The following is a 22,226-nucleotide window of genomic DNA, read 5'->3' on the forward strand; positions in this document are numbered from 1 at the left end:
AAATCTTTTTTGTAAGGACATACTATGAATTGAAATCATACTGCAGTCCACCTTTTTACATTTGGTGGATTATCTGCCCTTATCAAGGGCTACTTCACATATTACTTTGTAAGAAGATATGCATCACAGACTTGTATTATATCCACACTAAGAGCAGTCCTATGCATGTTTAGTCAGGAAAACATCCTACAACTCCCAGTTGTAGGACTTCTTTTCCGTCTAAACATGCATAAGATTATGCCCTAAAATTGTAATGTTTGAGGAGGCTAAGCAGGGTGGATTTGATTTAAATCATGATTTAAATCACTACTCAGAAAGACTCGATTTAATCATGTGACTTCCCCCCCCCCCAAGTGCCCTCTTCCTCGCTATATTTACACAACTCAGTTACCAAAGACATAATCTTAATATTTACAACCAGATGAAGGTTTCATTTTTAGAATAGCAACTTTTCGGATTATTTTTAAGATTATTTTTACAGTTATATCAAAAAAATACTGATTTGGTTATACTATTAGAAACACATCATAGATAGATAATTATGAAATTATTGCAAGGTGAACTGTCACCAGTTTAATAGGTTAATCATTCATAATTGGACAACTTTTCTGCTGTACTTTATTGAAAAGAGAAAAATAATCTTACAGAAACTTCTGGAAGAGCATGACATTGTGAATGGATTAATGGAATTCATTTACCAAAAAATTTAAACAGCCTCATGCTACATAATTAAAAACTAATCCTTATTTCATGATGAATAACCTTTGGACTATAATGTATCTTAAATAGAAAACTATCTTTAGATAGATTTTTCCTCAAAAAGCATTTTATTAAAAAAAAATCCAATTTAAATTTTAAAAAATCCAATTTAAATTAAAAAAAATCCAATTTAAATTTTAAAAAATCCATTTTTTTTAACCCACCCTGAGTTGTTGTCCAAATGTAAGTATGCTGTAGGTCAGTGGTTCCCAAAGTGGGCGGTACTGCCCCCTTGGGGGCAGTGGGATTGCATAGGGGGGCGTTAAGAGGCAAGGGGGCAGCAGGGGGGCGCTCGAGGTGGTCTTTTCCGAGAAGTGCCTCTCTAGAAGGTCTTAAAACCCAGGGACATTTTTATGGGAGAAAGTAGTTTCGTCCCAAGCCATATAGGGGAAAAATCCACACATGTATTAATACTGTTTAAGAAGAGTCCTTTTAACGGTGAATGGAAATATTTAAAAAGCACCACAGCGCTAATGAAGAGACGTACCCTGCTTGGTGTGCCCCGCCCCGCTGGCTGCAAAACAGAGGCTTTTGCTCTCTTTTCCCTCCCTCCCTTGGCCAGCCTGCAGCGGGTGCTTCCCATTTAAAGGGGCTGCATGCAGGGGGCACTGGGCATGAGTTTGTGGAACCAAGGGGGCGGTTACCAGAAAAAGTTGGGGAACCACTGCTGTAGGTGAACACAGTTAAAGATGGGTGGCCACCTCAGATGTTACATTTTTAGTAGATATGCAGTGCAGGTCTGTAACGTAATACAAATCCGTTTATGAGGCTCAGTCTGCCATCTGACGTTGGAATATTCATACATTGTGAAATTCATCTTAGTCATTGAATTCTAAGGCAAGTAGTTTGTTTTTGCACTTAGAATCCTTATGTAGTAGAGTAGGAGTGAGTATAATTCCAATATTTTCTCCGGTAATATTAGTTTAAAATGATGTTCTGATTTTCTAATACTAAGTATTTATTCAGATTAATTTTGATCCTGTGGGTAGCTGAATAGGAACAACAAAAAATGTTGGACCAGGGAAAGCAGGTTCATATTGCCACAAACAGCCATAAAGCTTTGGCCAAGTCACACACTCTCATCCTAACCTCACAGAGTTGTTATGAGGGCAAAATAGGGTAGCCAGAATACACTACTTTGAGTTCTCCGGAGAAGGCTAGGATAGAATTGTGATATATTATTTTGGGATAGGTAAATTATCACAATGTAAAGACTATAATATACTTTACTATAATATACTTTACTTTACTCTTTTATGTTCTAGGCAAATGGTGGCTCGAAGTTTGTTGGACACTTTGAAAGAAGTGAGTGATGATGAGCGTGATTGTATTGCTGTTTTGGAAAGAGTCAGCAGGCTAGCGGATGATTCAGGTATGGTATATGAACAATCGCTGTAGGGTTATGGAGTAAGAGGGTGTTTAAGACTAGGAAGTTTAAAGGCAGTCACAGAAACCCTAATGAAAATGGTTTATCAAATTGAACTGGATGTCATGTTTTTCTTTGAGCGTCACTGTCAATGTCCTCTAGTTACTGTTGCACATGCTGCAGCATCAGGACTCATAAAACTAAATTCATAGTATTGCAGGAAGACAGATTAAAGGAAAAATGGGTTATTTATGAACTTGTTGTATTGGTCTAGAGTTGTCTGTTTTATATTGTAAGCTGCCTTGGGAAGACTGGAGTCTTGAAAGGTGACTAAAAATGCACTGAATAAATATATATAAATTAATTGGTGTCTGAGATCAGTAATGGGTAGATGAAATTTGATCCAGATAAGATAGGGGTACTGGTGGTTCTTCTGCATGGGGAAGTAGAATTCAACTTGTCTTTGCACTTGTCTTAAAGAAGCAGGTTTGAAGTTTCAGAGTATTCTTATAGCCAGCTTTATCTCTGAGTACCCCAGTGGTTTCCATGGCATGAAGCACTTTCCACCAGTGGGCTACTGGTGGTGTGCCGGCCGTGACCAGTCCTGGACATAGATAGCCTGGGCACTGTTATCCATGTCCTGGTCACCTTCAGTTTAGACTACTGGAGTGTATACATAGTATGTGCAGCAGCCTTTGAAGACTATTCAGAAACTGCCATTCAGAACACAGGCACTAGTCTGCTAACCCGAAACGAGTGCTGGGAACCTCTTTTGAACACAGTTCAAAATGCTGGAGCCTTTAAAGCCCTAAATGGCTTGGGCGTGAATACCTGCCTTCTCCAGCACAAGCCTGCCTAAGCACTGAGATCATAAAGGCCTTCCTCCAGTTGCCCCACACCATCTGAAATGTGGCAGGTAGCAATTGTGAGAAGGAATTTCTTGGTAGTGGGATTCCCACTTCTTGAATGCTGCTTAGTCCCTACTCTATTTGGCATCAGGTGAAGGGCGACCTTTTAATTTTCTCAGGCCTTAACCATTGTTATTGTGTTATGTTATGCTGCTTTTATCTGCTGCCTGTTGATGTGTATGTTTCTTTTCTTATTTGTAAGCTGCCTTGGAAATGTGTATATTGAAAAGCTATATAAACATTCTTAAAATGAAAGTTTCTATAGGAAGCAAAAGTCATAAAAGTCTTTATCTGCCAAGAAAACTAGTACTTGATTAATTTAGATAGATTCCAAAATATCATATTTATCATGAAATGTTTTCTTGAGGAAGTTGGTACAATAGCCTTTTGAATGAAATCCTTTTTCTTCTGAATATTTTAAAACTAGTTGAATGAAATTTCTTAAACCAATATATACTCTACCCCACCCTTAGCTCCACATCCCTCGTCTTCCCAATAACCCCTATTTTGGAACCACCAAAAGATCAATGGAAACTTTGTGCCTGTATTTTCTCAGCTGCATAATTAGTAAGGTTGGAACAATTAGGTGACAAAATACTTAATAATAAGTTGAATTTTTGAAGAATGAAAAATCCAGTACTATTAAAACAAAAAACAGTTAGTAACTTATTGAATATTTTAATTCATAAAATGTTGATTCTAATTGGGCCTGTTCAGACAACACACTAAGCCTTGGTTAGGCCGCTAACCCGTTCGCAGCAAATGGTTAGTGAGCGTGTTTAAACCATGGTTATGTACCCACCCTGGTAAGAATGGTTCACACAACATGCTAAGCCAAAATGTTTAGCTCAAAATGCTTAACCTCCGTGGCTTAGCATGGCTTCTGAACAGGGTAATTGTGACCAATTAGAAGTAATTTTCTAGCACTGCGTTATAGTAGGAATTTGACTTCTGACTTGCAAATGAGTTATTGGTGCATTTTGACATTTAGAGCCGACAGTACGAGCTGAATTGATGGAACAGGTGCCTCATATTGCTATGTTTTGTCAAGAAAACAGGCCCTCAATCCCGTATGCTTTTTCAAAATATTTATTACCAATTGTGGTGAGATACCTTGCAGACCAGAATAACCAGGTGAGAATCCCTTGAATAACTGAACTCTATATAAGATCATATATAGAATTCACGTAATATTTATACTTTTTATTCTAAACAACTAAATAGTTTTGACAAATTCTTTGTTTACTAGCTGTACCCGGCGTAACATACGCCATTGTAGCATATCTTAAAGTTTATTAATTAAATATTGCGGGGGTGCGGGCTGCTTGGAGGCCGCTGATACAGTGCCATCTGGCAGATCTGGGGGGCAGGGAGGTCAGGGGGAGGGGGAGCAGGTGTCCCCCTCTCCCTGGGGTTCCTGTCAGCCTTGGGCCCAGCTCACATGAGATTAGGCCGGGGCCTCTGCTCACAGCAGGCGAGCGGCCTCCCACCTGGCCACCAAGAAACCGGCCATGCCTCGCTCATGCTCCGGACCGTGGCGCTGCCCCCTTTGGGGGGGGGGGAGCGAAGAGGCAGAAAGGGGGATAGGATTACTTTGGAAAGCCCGGAGGAGTCAGGCGAGGGGCTTAGCAACCTGTATCAGCTGACATTACACGTTACTGTTGATTAGTAACCTGTATCCGCTGAAGCCTTTATGGAAACATACCTAAGTGTTTTATATATATAGATATGGCGCCATCAATGTGCACGATGGTTTAAAGTAGCAACAAGACAAGTTCTGGCCCTAAGGAGCTTGGACCTCAAAATGTGATACAGGGAAGGAAGAGACAGGGGAGGGTAAGTGGGAAGAATGTTTGGTTAGTTTTAGTAAGGTATGATGACTAAGGAGCTGTAACAAAGGCTTCAGGGGAAAAGTCAAGTTTTGTGGAGGGAGGAACCATGGAGTAAGGCTGGTTAGAGCAGTCAAAGCAGAGAGAGGTCACCATTTCCTGCCCCAGAAAGAGGGAATCAAGGTAGATGGAGGGGGTGGGTAGGAGAAGTGTCTGTGAGTGAGAGAGGGAGGGAGAGAGAGAGTTCCACCTCAGTTGGCAGTGGCCCTTGAATTGCTACTACACGCAGACCTTAGGGGCACATGTTTGCCCACCTCTGCAGTAGGGGCTTAATTCTGCTCCATGTCAACTTTATCTTAACACAGGAGTTAAAGCTCTCATAGCACAGACTTGCAACACTGGTTCTTGTTTTTAATGTTCTTTTGGGAGGGGGGAAGCTGGTTAAGCTACTAAGGTACATTTGGACTCTTTTCATATTTATTATGAGCTCAGTATTTCACATATTCATGTTTCCTTCTCTCCCACCGCTCTTTTACCTTTTTTTTTTAAACACAGGTGAGAAAAACAAGCCAGGCAGCATTACTTGTTTTGTTAGAGCAAGAACTTATTGAGCGATATGATGTGGAGACCAAAGTATGCCCGGTTCTTGTAGAATTGACTGCTCCAGACAGCAATGATGATGTGAAGACAGAGGCTGTGGCAGTAAGTAGGAGCATGAAGTTATTTGGTCCAGGCCATGGTTAAATACTTGGATTTAGCGCACAGCAAATAGAGCTGCTTGCCTGCAGGGTGTACTTTTGCTTCAGTAAATGAGATGTAAAGGAGAGTTTTTCACCTTAAGATACGACATAACTATAGGGCTAAGAGTATTTCAGGTATCAGCAAAATGCTTGTACTGGGAACATTTATATGAAGGAAGTAAACAGGAAAAATTGTGACATGTTTCAATCTTGCATAGAGGCTGGTTAACTTCCATTAATTTCTATGGAAGTAAAGTATCCGAACTGTGTGCACAATTGCAGTCAATGAACTTAATGTGGACTGAGAACCAATACGTGGAAAAGAACTAATCAAAAATGTATTTGCCTCTGTTTTTCTCAATTAGGCCTTGTATGCAAAGAATTGATTTATTTCAGACATGGTGGCCCAGTTCAGATGTAACAATAAGCCAATTGACAGGAGGACCCTGGTTTATTGTGCTCAAGCAACAAGCTGGTGCCTGCTGTCCTATCACTCCCACTTGGCTCTTGCTACAAGTAGGAGCAACTAAACAAACTTTCAGTCTGTGATTTGTTCTGTTGAAATGTGCAAAACAGGAACTCTGGCTTGTCTCTCCCAGGACAAGCCAGAGTTATAAGCCAACAACAACAAACCATGGCTTATGACTCTAGAAGGTTTGATGTTTGTTTAGCCACTCCTCCGGCTTGTAGGCGGAGCCAGTGGGGGCAAAAGAGGGGTCTCTTTTGCCCCCACTGGCTCCGCCTACAAGCCGGAGGAATTATAGGATTCCCCCAGGGCCCTAGTTTATAGTTGTTTCCAGGTTTATCTTGTGTGTACATGTATGTGTGTAGGCACTAGAAATATTGACAGGTTTAACTGTTCTATTCAGTAATATTGAATCAAGAGTAGTCGTATACTTCGAACGTTTAGGGACGGATATCCAAAGCAAGGCAAGAAGAGAGTGGCGGCTCCACGTTCCAGCTGCCCTACTTTTCTGCTGGATGGGCGATTTCGCCCACATGCAGCGGTGCCTTGGAGGGGGAGGGAAAGAGGCTGGGGTGGCCACGGATGCAGTTCTCTCTACACCGGCTATGAGGAGTTTGGAGCCAGGAAACAGAAGTATCCTGTGCATCCCCCAATGCTGTCTAGTGGGCATAAGATTGCTCTCTTAGTGGGTTTTTTTTATTCCCTGGTTCCAGTTAATTGAAATATTCATTATATTTGAAATATTCTTTATTTCATACTTAGCTATAGGTTTCAAATATAATTTTTAATTCTCCATTTAGTTTTTCTTGTAAGTTTAAAATTTTCAATAGAACTACTGATTTCTCTCTCTCTATTTTTTTTTTTAAAAAAACTTGATTTGCACTCATGGGTATAGCTTTCCATGTCTCTACTTGCCTGAGCGAAGTAACATATGTATTTACAGCTTAAAGATGTGAACAGTTGTGATATTTATAACAATTAAAACTGTATCAATCTGAGCTGCAGTTTTGTATGTGTTGTTGTTCATCCAAATACAGGTTGTATTGTTTTATGCTTTTATGCCACACTGTTGGCTCAGGCGGTACATAAATGTTGTTGATGATGATGATGATGATACAAATGAAATAAAGGGCCAACGTAAACTGAAAACTGGCCCTAAATATAATATGCTTGGAGCTCTGTATTCTTCTTTGTTAATACATTCTGACAATACTGTGTGTTTAGAGTAAGATAGTTTTGTTTAGATTCTTTATGTATCTCCCTACTGCCATTAGCTTTATATTGGGAAGAGCTTTTTATTTCAATGAACTAATGATGCAGTAGAAAATAGTAATTAAATAATTTATAATACATGTTTTCATAGGGCTCTTGTTTGATTAGAGGTGTAATATTTTGCAAACTTAGGAATGTAGACCGTCCACATATTTAGCTAATCAGTGTTTTCTTTGTAATTAGATAATGTGCAAAATGGCCTCTATGGTAGGAAAGGACATCACAGAGAGGCTCATTCTTCCTAGATTTTGTGAGATGTGCTGTGACTGCAGAATGTTTCATGTTCGTAAGGTATGACCTTCTCCCTTGGTAAATCCCTCCTGCTTTTTTCACCTCCTAGAGTTAACTGTGACTACCTATGATAACTGGAGATGACAGGTATTAATTCAGCCTTGTATATCTTGTTATTGCTTACTTATAGTTGAAACAGAATAAACCATTTATGACAGAATTTCAACTAAGTATAAGCACAAAATACCCACATCTTCTTGGGTGAATACACAGATCTCTTGGGCACCTTTGTACAAGCAGATCAAGCCTCTTTATTGAAATAATTTTGATTTTTTTTTAATAAGGAAGGAACCTTGTTCATGCATCCATGAAACAATGGCTAACTTGAGATATCAGTGTTGCATCCAGGGAATTGAATTTGGGAAACATGGCTTCAGCCACCTAGTTTGCCATGAGGCTCCCTGGGAGGCCTTTGGTGAGTCACTGTCTCAGTGCTTAACCTACCGCTAAGGGGTGGCTATGAGGCTAAAATGTGATAATCCAAGGTTTGCTACAAGTAAACCCAATATCTTTTTGGCCTCACACCCTGAGCCACAACTGAAACATAATAATAATAATAATAATAATAATAATAATAATAATAATAATAATAATAACAACAACAACAACAACAACAACAACAACAGCTCCTCTTACCTGCCTCTCCCACTGGATTGAGGTGGGGAACAACATTACAAGATGAAGAATGAAGTGAGTAGTATTTCTGTGGTATAGTACAATAGACTTTCAGTTCATTGCAAAACATACTATTAAGAGCAATTGCAGAACTGCAGTCTTAACTTTCTTGAATAATCTTGGAACTCTAAATGTTTGCTCCCCTCAGTGCATTCATCTGCAATTCTAATAAATATATACATATATATTTTCAGGTGTGTGCGGCCAATTTTGGTGATATCTGTAGTGTAGTTGGACAACAAGCCACAGAAGAAATGCTGGTAAGTAAGTCAGAGTTCCAGATAGGCTTTGAAAGGCTGCATTTCCGTATATTGTAGTAGAGGAGGAGTGAAGGGCATGTGACCCTCCAGGTGGTGTTTGACTGCAACTCCTATCAACTCTACCCAGCATGGCTAGTGGTGAGGGATGCTGGGAGTTGTAGTTCCAGAAAACATCTGGAGGGCCACACATTCCCCATAGAGTTATAGTTTCCTTCCAGTCCCATTAAAATCACTGGAGCATAGGGACACTCACTTGTGCTGGATTTTGATTTTTAAGTAATTTCCATGAAACATGAGGTGGGGGGTGGAATCAAATGAGGTAGGATTGGTAATTATGGTGATCATGACTTTGTAGTTCTTCAGAAATGTGCTTAGTGCATATAGCTAGGACAATTATGACTATCTCATAACTAGACAATTTTCATTGTTGAGGCATGAAAACATTTTTGACAAATTGGAGACTTTGGATCTGTTCAGACAACATGCTAAACCATGGTTAGGCCTCTAACCCTTTTACAGCAAATGATTAGTGGTGTGTTAAGGTCATGGTTATGTAGCCATCATGGTTAGGAATGGTTCACACGACACAGTAAGTCATGGTTCACATGATGAGCTAAGCCATAAAGTTTAGCTCTGAAACCACTGTGGCTTAGCATGTCGTCTGAACAGGGTCACTATAAGTTGAGGTGTCATCTAATTTCTTGAATTACACAGTTTCTTTCTATCGTTACACATGTGTCTCCATAATGTAGAGTTACTGAAATCTGCTTTCTTCAATGCTCTTCTCTCATCCTATCAATATATGTAGCACACATCTATGCATATGTACCCTGAAGTAAGAGCCATTGATTTCAGTGGGATTAACTCTTGAGTAAATCTCTAAAAGATTGCAAGGCTTCAGTCCCACACTCACTTATGTGGGAGTAAACCCTGTTGACCCAGTGGGACTTACTGCTGAGTAGATATGAATAAGATTGCATTGTTCAACATGTGTTTGTTGTGAGATGCTTATATGACCTCCACCAAACACACATGTATCTTTTTTTTTAATTTGAGTGCTTAATGATGCAAAATATTCTGCATAACAGAAATGCATGGTCTATAATAAATCAAATGCAAAAATAGGTCTATATGGTATATATGGAGTAACTTTCTTCCCAGGAAGATTGTATTGTGGCAAACATAAATTTGAGTGCCATCCCTAAATAGTAATGCGGTCACATCTAATCTCTATTGTCCTTGCCAATATTCCATGCCTCCTATCAAAGTGTGGTTTATGCTGTTTATGGGGAAGTGGAATTATTATTATTATTGTTCCAGAAGTGATATTCGTAATAGTTAAAAGGAGCAGTATAATATAGTATTTCAAAAAGTGGGCAGTAAAACCTCAGTTCCCCATAGTCTTATCCATATCCTATACTAGACAATATTTTTCAAGTTTATGAGTATTTGTTCAAGATAAACCAATAATTTAATTAAATGACTGATATAAAAATAGCTCTGTCTTATATTCTTCAGCTACCTAGATTTTTCCAGCTTTGTTCTGATAATGTGTGGGGTGTTCGGAAGGCTTGTGCTGAATGCTTTATGGCTGTTTCATGCGCCACATCACAGGAAATCCGTCGAACAAAACTGTCAACACTTTTTATTAACCTTATCAGTGACCCTTCACGATGGGTAAGAAAGTTGTTAAGTTCCTTCTTTAAGATCCTCAACTTCTATGTATCTTTAGCTATTTAGAAAGGGTTTAAACCTTGATATATTGGTAATACTGCTAACATGAGGGAGGAGCATATATTATACAAGATACAGAAGCTCCATCCTCCGACCTTTTGAAGCATTTTGCAGATAATGGGTTGGATCTAGAGTTGCACTTAACAGAGTACTTCTCGCACTGGAGGAAGGGGTGAGGTGTTGGATCTTTGTCAATTCCTCCTAACGTGCCTAAAAAGCTGGTCTGGAGGTTTGGGGACCCTCCAGAGCAGGTTGGGAAGCAATGTGGGGAGTTTCAGGGGAGAGGGGGACTTGGCAAAGATCCCCTCCCTTCCCCCAGTAGGGAGCCTCCACCAGATCTCAGAGCTTTGGGTGAATAAAAGGAGTTCTGCCATCTACAGAATGGCCAATCTGGATCCAACCCATTGTTCATATATTTTCAGATATCTCTGTAATATGAGGGCTAGTGGGGGTGTTTTTTCATGAAAGGTGAGATTTTCAGAATTCTGCCCTATTTGGGGGGTTTCCACACTAAGTACCAGAAGTATGTATGAAATCTCAGATGACTACTGGCATTAACAATTGTTTCCTACAAGGAATTACATTCTTTTGAAATTCAAAGCAACTGGATCCCTTGAAGGTGTTGTCTCTTTAACTTACTTGTAATAAATGTTTCATGGTATCTTTCAAATAGCATAAGGACACTTTTATTTCTCAGTGCCAAAAGTAAAATTGATGCCAAAAATAATGTTTGGCTATGAAAGTAATCAAAATCATGCACAGTGGAAGTACTATTGTAATATGGAGGTGGATGAAGTGGTTTGACAAGGAGATAAACAATTGGGCAGCAAATAGTATGTGTAAAAGGCAAAAATTACAAACGTATTCCCTCGGGTGAAGTCAAACTACTGACAATTTGGCATTGGACATCCCTCACTATTCCTTACTTGGCTCCTCCTTTAGCTTTTAAAAAACATGTATTTGCAAGTATTTTTGGATTTCATACTGACCTATTCAAGAGCTGCTTTGCCAAAGGGGTGCTTGTTGCTCTACTTTTAAGGCTATGTGTACTCTTATGAGTTCTGAATATAGGTGGAAAAAATGTAGTTGTAATTTAAGATTTTTCAGTAAAATTATACCTCTGAGAGAAGACTGAATGATGCTAGATTTCTCTGGTGTTTATAGGTCTTCTCCTTGAGACAGTTGGATATATTGCTGTTATTACAATGTCTTTGTCTTGAGAAGCTGGTGTGACTTGCGAGAGTGCACCCATCTCTTTCAGGTGCAATATTGGTTGTAGCCTCTGTTCTTATTCTTGAGGCATTAGCAGATTGCATTTCCGTGTTTCACTTGTGAGCCCTGTTCCCACATGCATGATTCCCCTATAGCAGACCCTTGGGAACTTACCACTTCTCCACTCCTGACAGCTGGAGTGTTCATTTCAAGCAGCTATATTTAAAGGAACTCTCTGGAACATGTTACTCTAGGTCCGCCAAGCTGCCTTTCAGTCCCTGGGGCCTTTTATATCAACGTTTGCTAATCCGTCCAGCAGTGGCCAGTTTTTTAAAGAAGAAGAATGTAAAGACACTGAGGAGCAGAACCTTGCAGAAGAACCTAGGTAAGGAGTGATGAAAGTAAACGTATTAAAATTCATTGGTTTTTTTAAAAACTACACTTCTTTGCATGTTCTGCCATTCTTTATGAAGGAAACATCATGTTCTGAGGGGTGGTAATAAAATGTCGATATTCTCTAATAATTAGGAAGGGTTGGGATAGGTTTGTACCAAATTTCTATTTATTGTGGAAATGCCTTTGTCTCTTGTCAGTGTTTTTGCTGTTGTTCCTTACCATGTATCCTACCAACCTCCACTTGTTTTTCCCTTTTTGATCCCCCATTCTGTAAGTTGATCACCCATGATGTAGCCACATACGTATTTATTACCATTGTAGTAGATTTTTTAATATTCACATCTATTTTCTTTCTCCAGCAATGAACGAATTGTGGATACAGACAATGTCTCAACACAGGATATACAAAGCCAGACAGAGTTGCCTTTAGATGTTGATGGTAGTGCTTCTACAGAAACCCTTGAAAATGACGAGGAAGAGAGTAGCTCCATGTTGGTTCATTTCCAGGCTGAGACAATGCTGCATTGTACTTTGTCTCCAGACTCATGTAAAGAAACTGCAGATGAGAATGCACAAAATTTTGATCACTGTAGCATAGCAGTGCTACCAGCACCTGCACTGAGTTCCCAGGTAAACTCTGTTTCAGAACAGGAACTGTATAACTCATTCCATTTCTGGAGGACTCCACTTCCCAAGATAGATATTGATTTAGAGCTTCAGGAAACTGCAAGAATACTTGATTCAGAAACTCAGGAAAAAGAACAGGAAGTTATTGCATCAGCTTCTTCAAGTATTACTATGGCTACAAGGAAGGAGTTGGAAGAAATGATAGAAAATTTGGAGCCTCATATGGATGATCCAGATGTTAAAGGTATTAACATATTATATCAATTTTAGTTCCAGGTGTGGTTTAAATTAAATGGCCAGAAAAGAAAGGGATTGAGACCAAATACCAATTGCTTTTTCTTTCTCCCCTTCTTTTTTTTAAAATGAAACTGTCTTAAAATCCTATAGCTAAGTAAATTGCAGAATAACTATGGTATCTTTTAGGATCAAATCACTTGCGACATTCAGTTATCTTTCCGTGTTACATGCACATTTTTAGAAAATGCAAAGACCATTGTGGGGTGTGTGCAGGTGCTTATGTATCTGGATCCCAGAAGTCATGGAGAGGGTGTTTAACCCTTTCCTCCCCTGTTGTAGCACTTCAGAAAAACACTTCTCTTAAGGTGCTATTTGCATTGGGCGGAAATCTTCCATAATAAGCTGTTTGTATTTAAAAACTGCATATAAAATACAAAGATATATTTAATGTTGCATTTGATTTGGCCCTCAGTCAGTCATCACTTCAAAGCGTTCACGGAAGATTGTCCCAGAACTCTGTAGGCAACTTCATCAATGATTACCATCTTGATGCTTCTCTGTTGATTATACATGACACTGATGTTGGATTGGTTGAATAACTGTTGATTGGTTGAATAACATTCAGATAACTGTATGTTATCTGAAAGATAATTAAAATCAAATGATATCTATCAACAAATAGCCTTGATTTATGCGAGTGTACTCTGCATACACATAAATATAAATTATAGGAACAACCAAGCAACAAACCATCAATGCCTTTTAATACGTTTTGATCCCTGTGTCTCCAGAAGCATTTATTTTAAAGGTTCTGTGGTATGTGAAAATGGGCAGTGTGGTATAATTCATGATTGTTTGCATAAATCTGTGATAATTTGTATAAATTTGAACGTGAGTGTCCTCACATACCTCTTCCTCTTATATACCTCTCTTCTTGGCAGTTTCCTCTGAGGCTCTTGCATGTTCTTGGATATTGATGAATGGAATATCCTGGAAAACTTTAACACCCATGAAATACACATATTTTGCTAACAAGATTTATTACTATATTAAGGGTGTTGGTTGCAGTGTATTTCTTTATGAACTCTGCAGGAAACAGACCAGCTTCCCTTCTCTCCATTCAAAATAAGGTTTATCTTGTCTGTTTCATAATATGTTGTCAGCCCTTCCAAATATGTCTCTTGAATCCTAGATTGCTCCTTTGCTAATTGTCCTAATTTACACATTTTAATCCATTGTATCATTTAAAATAAAGCTATTTAGAATTTTGCTACATTTAAAAAATGTCTTTATTTTATTTTTTAAAAAAGTAAGCAGTCCCTTTTGAAGTATTATAATAATTAATGATCATTCTGTTAGAAGTCATCTGAAACATGTGATTTAGCACTTGAAATGTTCTATAGGCAAATGCTCAGTGGAAGGCTTTTTAAAAATGCCTCAGTAGCATCATCACATAGCAACTTTCTCAGTTGTGAAGCAGGAAGGAAGCAGGCTGAAAGGAAGTAAGGGCACTCTAGGAAAGCAGGAAGGAGAAGTTGCCGGTAATAATAAAACTAAAAAAAACCCCATGATATTGTGTTCTGATACTGTACTTTGGCAATGCAAGAGTAAAGACCGAACACACTCAACTAAAATAATACATAAAATACAGTAAGTGAAATATCATTATTGGAGAAATTAAAAATAGTAGGTAGTTTAAATTGGACTAAACAGATCGCTAGCCTGTCCTTAAAAATAATAAATTTGCACATCTGTTTCTCGAACCAACCTCATGTAAGGTAACCAAATACTTTAAGATTGTTGGTCCAGAGGGCCACTGAAGAGGATTTTGAATCCTGAAGAAATCATTAGTGAATAACCCTGACTTAAGCCTTTGTGTCTACTAGTGCAGTTAACAGTTTAGCAATCTAGCAAAAGTTAGTCTTGTCTAACTTCCATTGAAATCAAAGAGACTAACTGTCCCTTTCCATTGCTTGGAATTGAACGTAATCATGACTACGTCTTGCTGGATTATGCTCAGTTCATCTTGTTCTTTGAGGACTCTAATATATGACTTCAGTTTGAACTAGGGCTGACCTCAAACTACTTACCTCATTTCATGGTTGTTTTCATAAGTATCTAAAAGTGCTTCCCATTTTCAGTTTCATTGTGTATTTGTTGTACGTATGCACTGTTTCAATGCCGTTCTTGTCCAGGCCGCTTTTCACCCCCTCTGCCCTCACAGTCCTCTTCCTCATTTGCCCATGAAGTCATTTAATCTTATTGGCTATGGTAGGTAACACGATTTTGTCAGTGTCTCACTATAACTTCTCATACGATGACATCATAGACAGGGGTAAATAAGATCATATGGTTTGCTGCAGCCAGTGTAGGCATAATACTTATGTCATGTTACAGTGGAAGTGTTACATCCCCCCCCCCCCCAGCAATGACTTGGCAGTCACCAAGTAAATGTTGCAAAGTTTTAGGCAGTGAAAGAGGGTTACATTTTGCTTAGAACGAAGAAGAAAAAAAGAAGGCTCCAACTGTATTGAAAAAGAGCTTGACCCATACTGCTAAAGAGCCAAACGCATTAGATTTTGGTGTTAATACTGGCACCAACAAAGGTATGCAATCAATATGCAGTCCAGATGTCAAAGACATCAAGTTACTAAAGATGCCCCATATAATACTACAACAAAGTGAATATTAAATGAAGGAAATGAATTCTAAAATAAATTCCAGTTTGTAGGAATTTATTTGCATACCCTAAAGAAATGGTCCTGAAATGTCAGAATCTCCTTCCTTTGTTTCTGTGATGTCCTCTGGGATATGGTTTAGATCCGGTGTGGGAAACATGAGATGTTTTGACTTACAACTCCAATCAACCCTATCTAGCATAAACAGTGATGACAGATGTTGGGAGTTGTAGGCCAAAACATCCGGAGAGCCATATATTTCCCACCCCTGGCTTAGTTTAAGAAGTTGCTGTTGCATCACATTTGAACAGACGACCCGTAATATTGTGTGATGGCTACGTGGTAGTCCCTGATTCAACTATAACTTCAGCCATAATTTCACTGCTAGAAACCCTTTGGCAAGCTGCTCCCTCTGAGCTTCCCGTCCTCTTCTACCCATAATCAGCAATAATACTGACATCCCTGTAGAATGTTGTTGTACAGATTGATAAAGTAGCATATAGGAATCTCATTAAACATTCAGTGTACTATATAATTGCTGTTATTGTTAATTCTATGGATACATCATAAATGCAGCTCATAGGTCAGCAAGACATTCTTAGCTGGCTCAGTGCAGCCAGCAATTAGTTCCCAGTGTCTCAGTTCTTCCAGTTGTATATCCAACACTGAACCTTTGTTTTGTTTTTTCAAAAGAAGACTCTATCCCCTTTGAATCTTTTGAAAAGCCCAAAACCTAGGCTGAGCTTAACCAACACAGTGACCCATGTCTCAGTTGGCAAATAGCCAGAAATGATGGTTTTCCCAGAATGAATTGCTGCTTTCATCTCAACTGGATTTAACTACTTCTGATACAGCTCACTGTATATCTGGGGGAGAGCCATATAGTTGGCATTGTCTGTCTACAAACACTGAGACGTTTAGACTGTGGTGGTGAATTTGCTCAGTGACAAGAATTGCATCAAACTACACAGTGAGATGAACCTCGATAGCTAATATTCAAATTTTGGAAGTATAAACAGAATTTGGAAGTATAATTTGCTTATCATTGTCATGAACATAGCATGACCTTGAATCAGCAGTGGTTCAATGCTACCATACATACCCTGGTGATTCTGATATTTTACTGTCAAACCTGAAAGACTTTCGAAAGCCACTGAAAAATCATGATACAGTGACATGAGTACTGAAAACAAATAAATTTGGGTGTCATTTTAATGTTTCACATTATCAACATTCTTGAGAGGGCTGAAAATTTATTTTTGTTTTTTTTAAAAAGTTTTCAGATCCACCTTAGTTGGGACCCCCTTAGTTTTCAACCTGGGAATTAATTGTGGCTTCTCAGGTCTACTTTTATTGTATTGTATTTATTACTCATAAATGTAATTAAATGTAATAAACAAATAAAATGAAATAGAATTGAGAAGTAGCAATTCTCAAGGTGTCTTAAAGAATAGCCTTTAATATTTACAGGCATGGCCTAGCTTAGTGAAATGTGGGATTTGGGAAATTATAAGGCTGGAATAATACCTTAAATTCCTAAGAAGCAAAGTACAGGGGAAAAAAGAGAGAAGACACCAATAAGAGGGAAAAGCTAGGGCGGAAAAGAATGATCTAGTTAAGTAAGCTGGAGAGTACTTAAAAGCTGGGTTCACACAACAAGCTAACCCACTAACTGTGGGTTATCATGTTGTCTGAACGCAGCACATTCTCCACAGGATAGGTTATTGTGTTGCCTGAACACAGTGTGTTTTCTGCAGGGTGGATTATCGTGTTGTCTGATCTCAGCACATTTCCCCACAGAGTTGCTCGTTAGACATGCAGTGTGGCTTGTGAACTAGCCTGAACAACCCAACAACAAGCCATGAGTTCTCATGGTGTCTTGTTCGAGAAAAATCAACCACACTGCATGGTTAAGAAGCCACCCTATGGAAAATGTGCTGCGTTCAGACAACACGCTAACCCACGATAACACAGCCAACCAGGAGATGAAAGAAGAAAGGGATTGCTGAGAGAAAACGATGACTTAATGGGAATTGCAGCAAAGGAAGCAAAGGGACAAAGCAAAAAAACTGAAACTAATAAAGGTCCTCTCTTGAGTTTTGTTTGAATGAAATGATTTGAACGTCTTCACATGTTCGCAGAAAGAAGTAAAAGTATTCCCATGGCAGCCCCAAAGACCTGCTTGTCCACACCCCTATTTACTATCTCCTTTGAGGCTGGAAAAGCCATCTTCTAGGCAGCGTTTCCCCATCTGCTCAGAAACCCCTGGTGGGCTTGTAACATGTGCTGTTCTGCAGCTCTCAATCAACTCACTAAGTCTGCTCTTCCATAAATTCAAAATAGCTTTCAAACAAAATAAATTTTAAACAAATACTAATACCAATAAAAAGATATAATATTTAAAAAGGGCCCACGACTCTCAAAATGTATTCAACACAACTCTTAACATCTAGCCAGGCAAACCAAAAGCCAATCAGAATTTGTATGTTGTAATCTGTCCAGAGCACATTAATTAATGAGTGGATTAGAAATGTACTAAATACATAAATAAAATAAGTGTTTCAATCCTTTTTGAAGTTAATGAAATATTATAACATTTCTATCCCACCTTTCTTCCAAGGAGCTCAGGATAGCATACAAGGTTCTCCCCCATCTTCACGTTATCCTTCCAACAACCCTGCAGGGGTAGGATTGGGTGACTGGCTCAAGGTCTCCCAATGAGCTCCATAGTTGAATGAGGACGTGAATCTGGGTCTGAAAAGATCACTCCACAGCCTCTGGGCCATCCTCTGTCAGCTTGAAGTTTTCATCTCCTGTATTGATGGAATATGAAGCAGGACTTGATTTATGAAATGTAATTTGTGAGGGGGCTGATTATAGGAAGAGACCGTCCCTGTATGTGGCAGAGATACTCTGCCTTCAGAGCATCTGTGGAAAGTGCTACTAGCCTACTGAAATAACCGTGGATAGAACAGTTTTCTGACATATTGTGTCTGCTTCCTTTGATGCACAGCACAAGTGGAGGTGCTCTCTGCTGCCCTCCGGGCCTCAAATCTGGACCCAGAGGAGGAGACCACTGCAGTCATTGGGAAGTCAGTGGGTTGTCAGAATGAACTGAGCCTCAAAGACCAGCTGAACTATAACTTAAATCAGGATGATACAGTGCCTTTAATCAATGATGCTGTTGAGGTAAATACTTGACTGATATTAATTTAACATGTAAGAATTTAAAATTGGAGTTTAATGCCAGAAAAGAAATAATTTGATTTTTGTACTCTTTAGTAGTTCACTGTTGAGTAAGCATGCATAGGTGCTGCAGCATAGGCCTGCATTGTAAGTTGTGTTTTTCCTTTCCACTACAGGACATTGTAGAATCTGCTCTTCATTATATTCATAATGACTCTGACTTGAGCACTAATAATAGTTTCAGCCCCGAAGAAGAAAGAAAATCTAAAATTCAGGTATTTTTAAGAGTTTCCTTCTTGTACCTCAGAAAACTTCATAGAAATTGATTTTATGTATAATTCACCACCAACCCCTAATACCCATAATCATAATTTTTATTCTGAAATTTAATTTACTTGAAAAACGGTTCAAGTATAATTTTTCCTTCTCTTCTTTAAAATAATGGACTTGGACGTTTAAAATTGGAACTCAAACATTCTATCTCAGACCACCTTCATGTGAGCATCTGAGTTGCAAATCTGAAGTGTGGTGGGCCGAGCAGTGGAGAGAAGGGAAATGACTGTCCCATGTCAGAGTGTGCGCGCACACCTTTTGCATTCAAGACAACTGACACTCGGAGGCACATTAAAAAGATTGCATCACATGGCACTGAACATGATGGTAGCCTGTCCTGTTCCTCCCTGTTCCCTTTTGTTCTCAAGGGAACAGCATCAGGGAATCAGACTCAATGGGTGGAGGAGCACAGGGTCTAATTCTCAACTGCTAACTCCTTAGAAACAGATGTCCAGGGTACGTAGCAGTCGAAAGCTATGGGCTATGTTCAGTGGTGTTGTTTTGCCAGAGCAAAGCTTCTACTGCTTTCAGAAACCCTCTTTTCATCCTTGTGCCAGTGTCAAATTCAACCCCTTGATTCTATTTGAACAAGACATTCCGCAATTCATGACAGCCTTGTTAGGCTTGGTGTTTCTTGTGCTAGTTGTTCTGCTAGCAGTTAGCAGAACAACAACACCACTCTGCTGCTTGCGGGATCCATGGGATGAGTTGAGAGTACCTGATTCAGGCAGAGGTGGTGGAGTTAAACTTCCCTCTGTGAATTGTTAAATCTGTTTTCATTGGTGCATTTAACTATTCCTAAATGCTGGTGTTTTCCCTTCTAATCAAAATTTCATTTAAAACCAGTTATGCAAGTCCCATGAGAAAGGGTGGAGCTAAATTGAAGATATAGACAATTGGGTACCAGTTCTTTTCAAGGTCCTGTTGAGCCCTCTGCATTAAATTTCAAAATAAAAGTTATGATAATAGGTATTAGAGATTGGTGGTGAATTATACATAAAATATTCTTTCATTTGGCTCAGCAGCCATAAATGTAGGGCATGTTTGTTCTTCTGTGAAAGAGGGGGCCTTCAGAAAGCTGAAATCTGCTCTGAAATACAGCATTGCCTTCTTAGCATATTTATTAATTATTTGGTACAGTGGTTTGTGCAAAACGTTTTTTTATTATTATTATTTCTGCTTTCCGTTTCAGGACATTGTACCTCAGGCCTTGCTGGACCAGTATTTATCCATGACTGATCCTTCTCGAGCTCAGACCGTTGATACAGAGATTGCAAAGCATTGTGCCTATAGCCTTCCAGGTGTGGCACTTACCTTAGGTAGACAGAACTGGCACTGCCTGAAAGATACCTATGAGACGCTAGCCTCTGATATGCAGGTAATGCTTCAGCTTCTCAAAGAACCTGCACGTATAGGGACCATGTGAAGTTGAATTGTTGTACTTTGGATTCTCTAGTCTTCCAGAAATAAGCCTAAAGTCCCCAATAGATGTAATGAGAAAACAAATATATTGGGCCAATTCTGGTTACTATAACACTTGTTACTTTTCCTGAGAGCAGAGGTACCTGAGAAGGAGTAGTCACTGCTGGTATCTTAGGAAGTGGATTTGTGGATGCCTGTGTTATATTTATCTTTCTCGGCAGCAGAGCACCTGTTGGAATTTTACTTCAGTCTACTCAGATCAGCTATATAATAGATTTGCTGTTGGAACAGCTTTCTGTGATGTAATGTCTATAAAACACCACTCTTCCTGTTTAAACACTGTGCAATAAACAAATGCTAAATCCACTTAGCTAGTAAGAGAATTAAAAGCAAGGATTAGACAAATACTTTGCTCTGTGCTGACATTTATCACAAGAGTTTCCTATAGCTTTCATACAAGTCCAGACTTTACTAGCAGTGCAGGATTAATCTTAATACTTCTAAAGTTCCAGACAAAGAAGCCAAACAGGATTAAATTCCAGTCCAGTGTTCCACTGTGCAGTGGTGGAAAGCCTAAGGTTATGCTTTGGGCACCCGGCACTGGTGCGAGGGATGCCTCTTACGTGGCTCTGATGCTACAGTTTTTGGTGCTGCTTCTCCTACTGGTTTCGCAAAAGTCTCTCCTGGGGAACAGGGAGAGGGAGACAAGGCATGTGTTGTTTTCCCCTGTTGCCACCGAAAGCTTTAGCCTTCTTCGTTTTAACTTTTTTCTAGTCGTCTTAAAACAAAATGCTGGACTAACTTGCTTTTATTTTGCTTTAATATTTATGCAAGGAAACTAAGCCTAGACTTGAAACCATTTTGTAAAATTTACTAACTAGTGTGCCTTGTGAATGAATGTGTGTGTGTCTCTCTCTCTCTCTGTCAGTGGAAAGTTCGAAGGACATTGGCATTCTCTATACATGAACTTGCAGTCATCCTTGGAGACCAGCTTACAGCTGGTGATTTGGTTCCAGTTTTCAATGGCTTCTTAAAGGACCTTGATGAAGTCAGGATTGGTGTGCTTAAGCACTTGCATGATTTTCTGAAGGTACATTCTTCTTTTATGCATACAAAAATAAAGTTGCTTTTTCACTTCCCTCCAAAGGTCTGTTATGTGAGATCATGAAATACATAAATATCTAGTATTCTTTCTAAAATAAAAGGAAGTAAAACTTAATGGTTGTCATCTGTAATGAAATTGGTGATTATTTAATTTCTGCTATGATTTACATTGCATTTTACTTTGCTGTCTTGTTCTAGGATATTTTGTGGAGATCTCAAAAGTTCTTTTTGGAACTGCCTCATTTTTGATTTTAAAAAATTGTGTTCTGTGTCTCCATGGCTCTGACAATGTTCATAATTATTTTTCCAGCTTCTTCACCCAGATAAAAGACGGGAATATCTTTACCAGCTTCAGGAATTCTTAGTCACAGATAACAGCAGGAACTGGCGTTTCCGAGCAGAGCTTGCTGAGTAAGTTCATTACCTAGTTCTTCCAAATCTTGCTATTAAACCTTATTTCAGCAAAGAACTACATTGTAACTAGTGCTTCTTTTATCCTTACAACAACCTTGTGAGGGAGTTCCTAGATGATAGTACATAACGGCCCAAGGTCACCCAGAGAGCTTCATGGCTGAGAGATTTGGGACTAGGAGAATCTCTCCTCTTCTAGTTCTAATCCCAACATTCAAAACCACTACACCACACTGGCTCTCAGGTTTGTAAGATGACAGAGCAAAATGCCTAACAATTGGAAAGTTTCAGAGCATCTGTGGAGAACAGCCATTGAGTCC

General features: G+C 39.1%; 1 protein-coding gene across 1 annotated transcript in view; it reads left to right on the top strand.

Moving 5' to 3' along the window:
• The window catches only part of PPP4R1 (protein phosphatase 4 regulatory subunit 1), a 40,655-nt gene that overhangs the window by 14,481 nt on the left and 3,948 nt on the right, over nt 1-22,226 (top strand). Inside the window, exons 4-16 of the mRNA XM_063130564.1 lie at nt 2,025-2,131; nt 4,025-4,167; nt 5,418-5,564; nt 7,524-7,631; nt 8,501-8,566; nt 10,085-10,243; nt 11,767-11,897; nt 12,268-12,779; nt 18,464-18,639; nt 18,813-18,911; nt 20,162-20,347; nt 21,320-21,481; nt 21,806-21,906. Coding sequence (XP_062986634.1) covers nt 2,025-2,131; nt 4,025-4,167; nt 5,418-5,564; nt 7,524-7,631; nt 8,501-8,566; nt 10,085-10,243; nt 11,767-11,897; nt 12,268-12,779; nt 18,464-18,639; nt 18,813-18,911; nt 20,162-20,347; nt 21,320-21,481; nt 21,806-21,906 — 2,097 coding nt within the window. The remainder of the gene's footprint in view (nt 1-2,024; nt 2,132-4,024; nt 4,168-5,417; nt 5,565-7,523; nt 7,632-8,500; nt 8,567-10,084; nt 10,244-11,766; nt 11,898-12,267; nt 12,780-18,463; nt 18,640-18,812; nt 18,912-20,161; nt 20,348-21,319; nt 21,482-21,805; nt 21,907-22,226) is intronic.

This window comes from Elgaria multicarinata, chromosome 7, assembly GCF_023053635.1.
Source record: "Elgaria multicarinata webbii isolate HBS135686 ecotype San Diego chromosome 7, rElgMul1.1.pri, whole genome shotgun sequence".
Taxonomy (NCBI): Eukaryota; Metazoa; Chordata; class Lepidosauria; order Squamata; family Anguidae; genus Elgaria; species Elgaria multicarinata.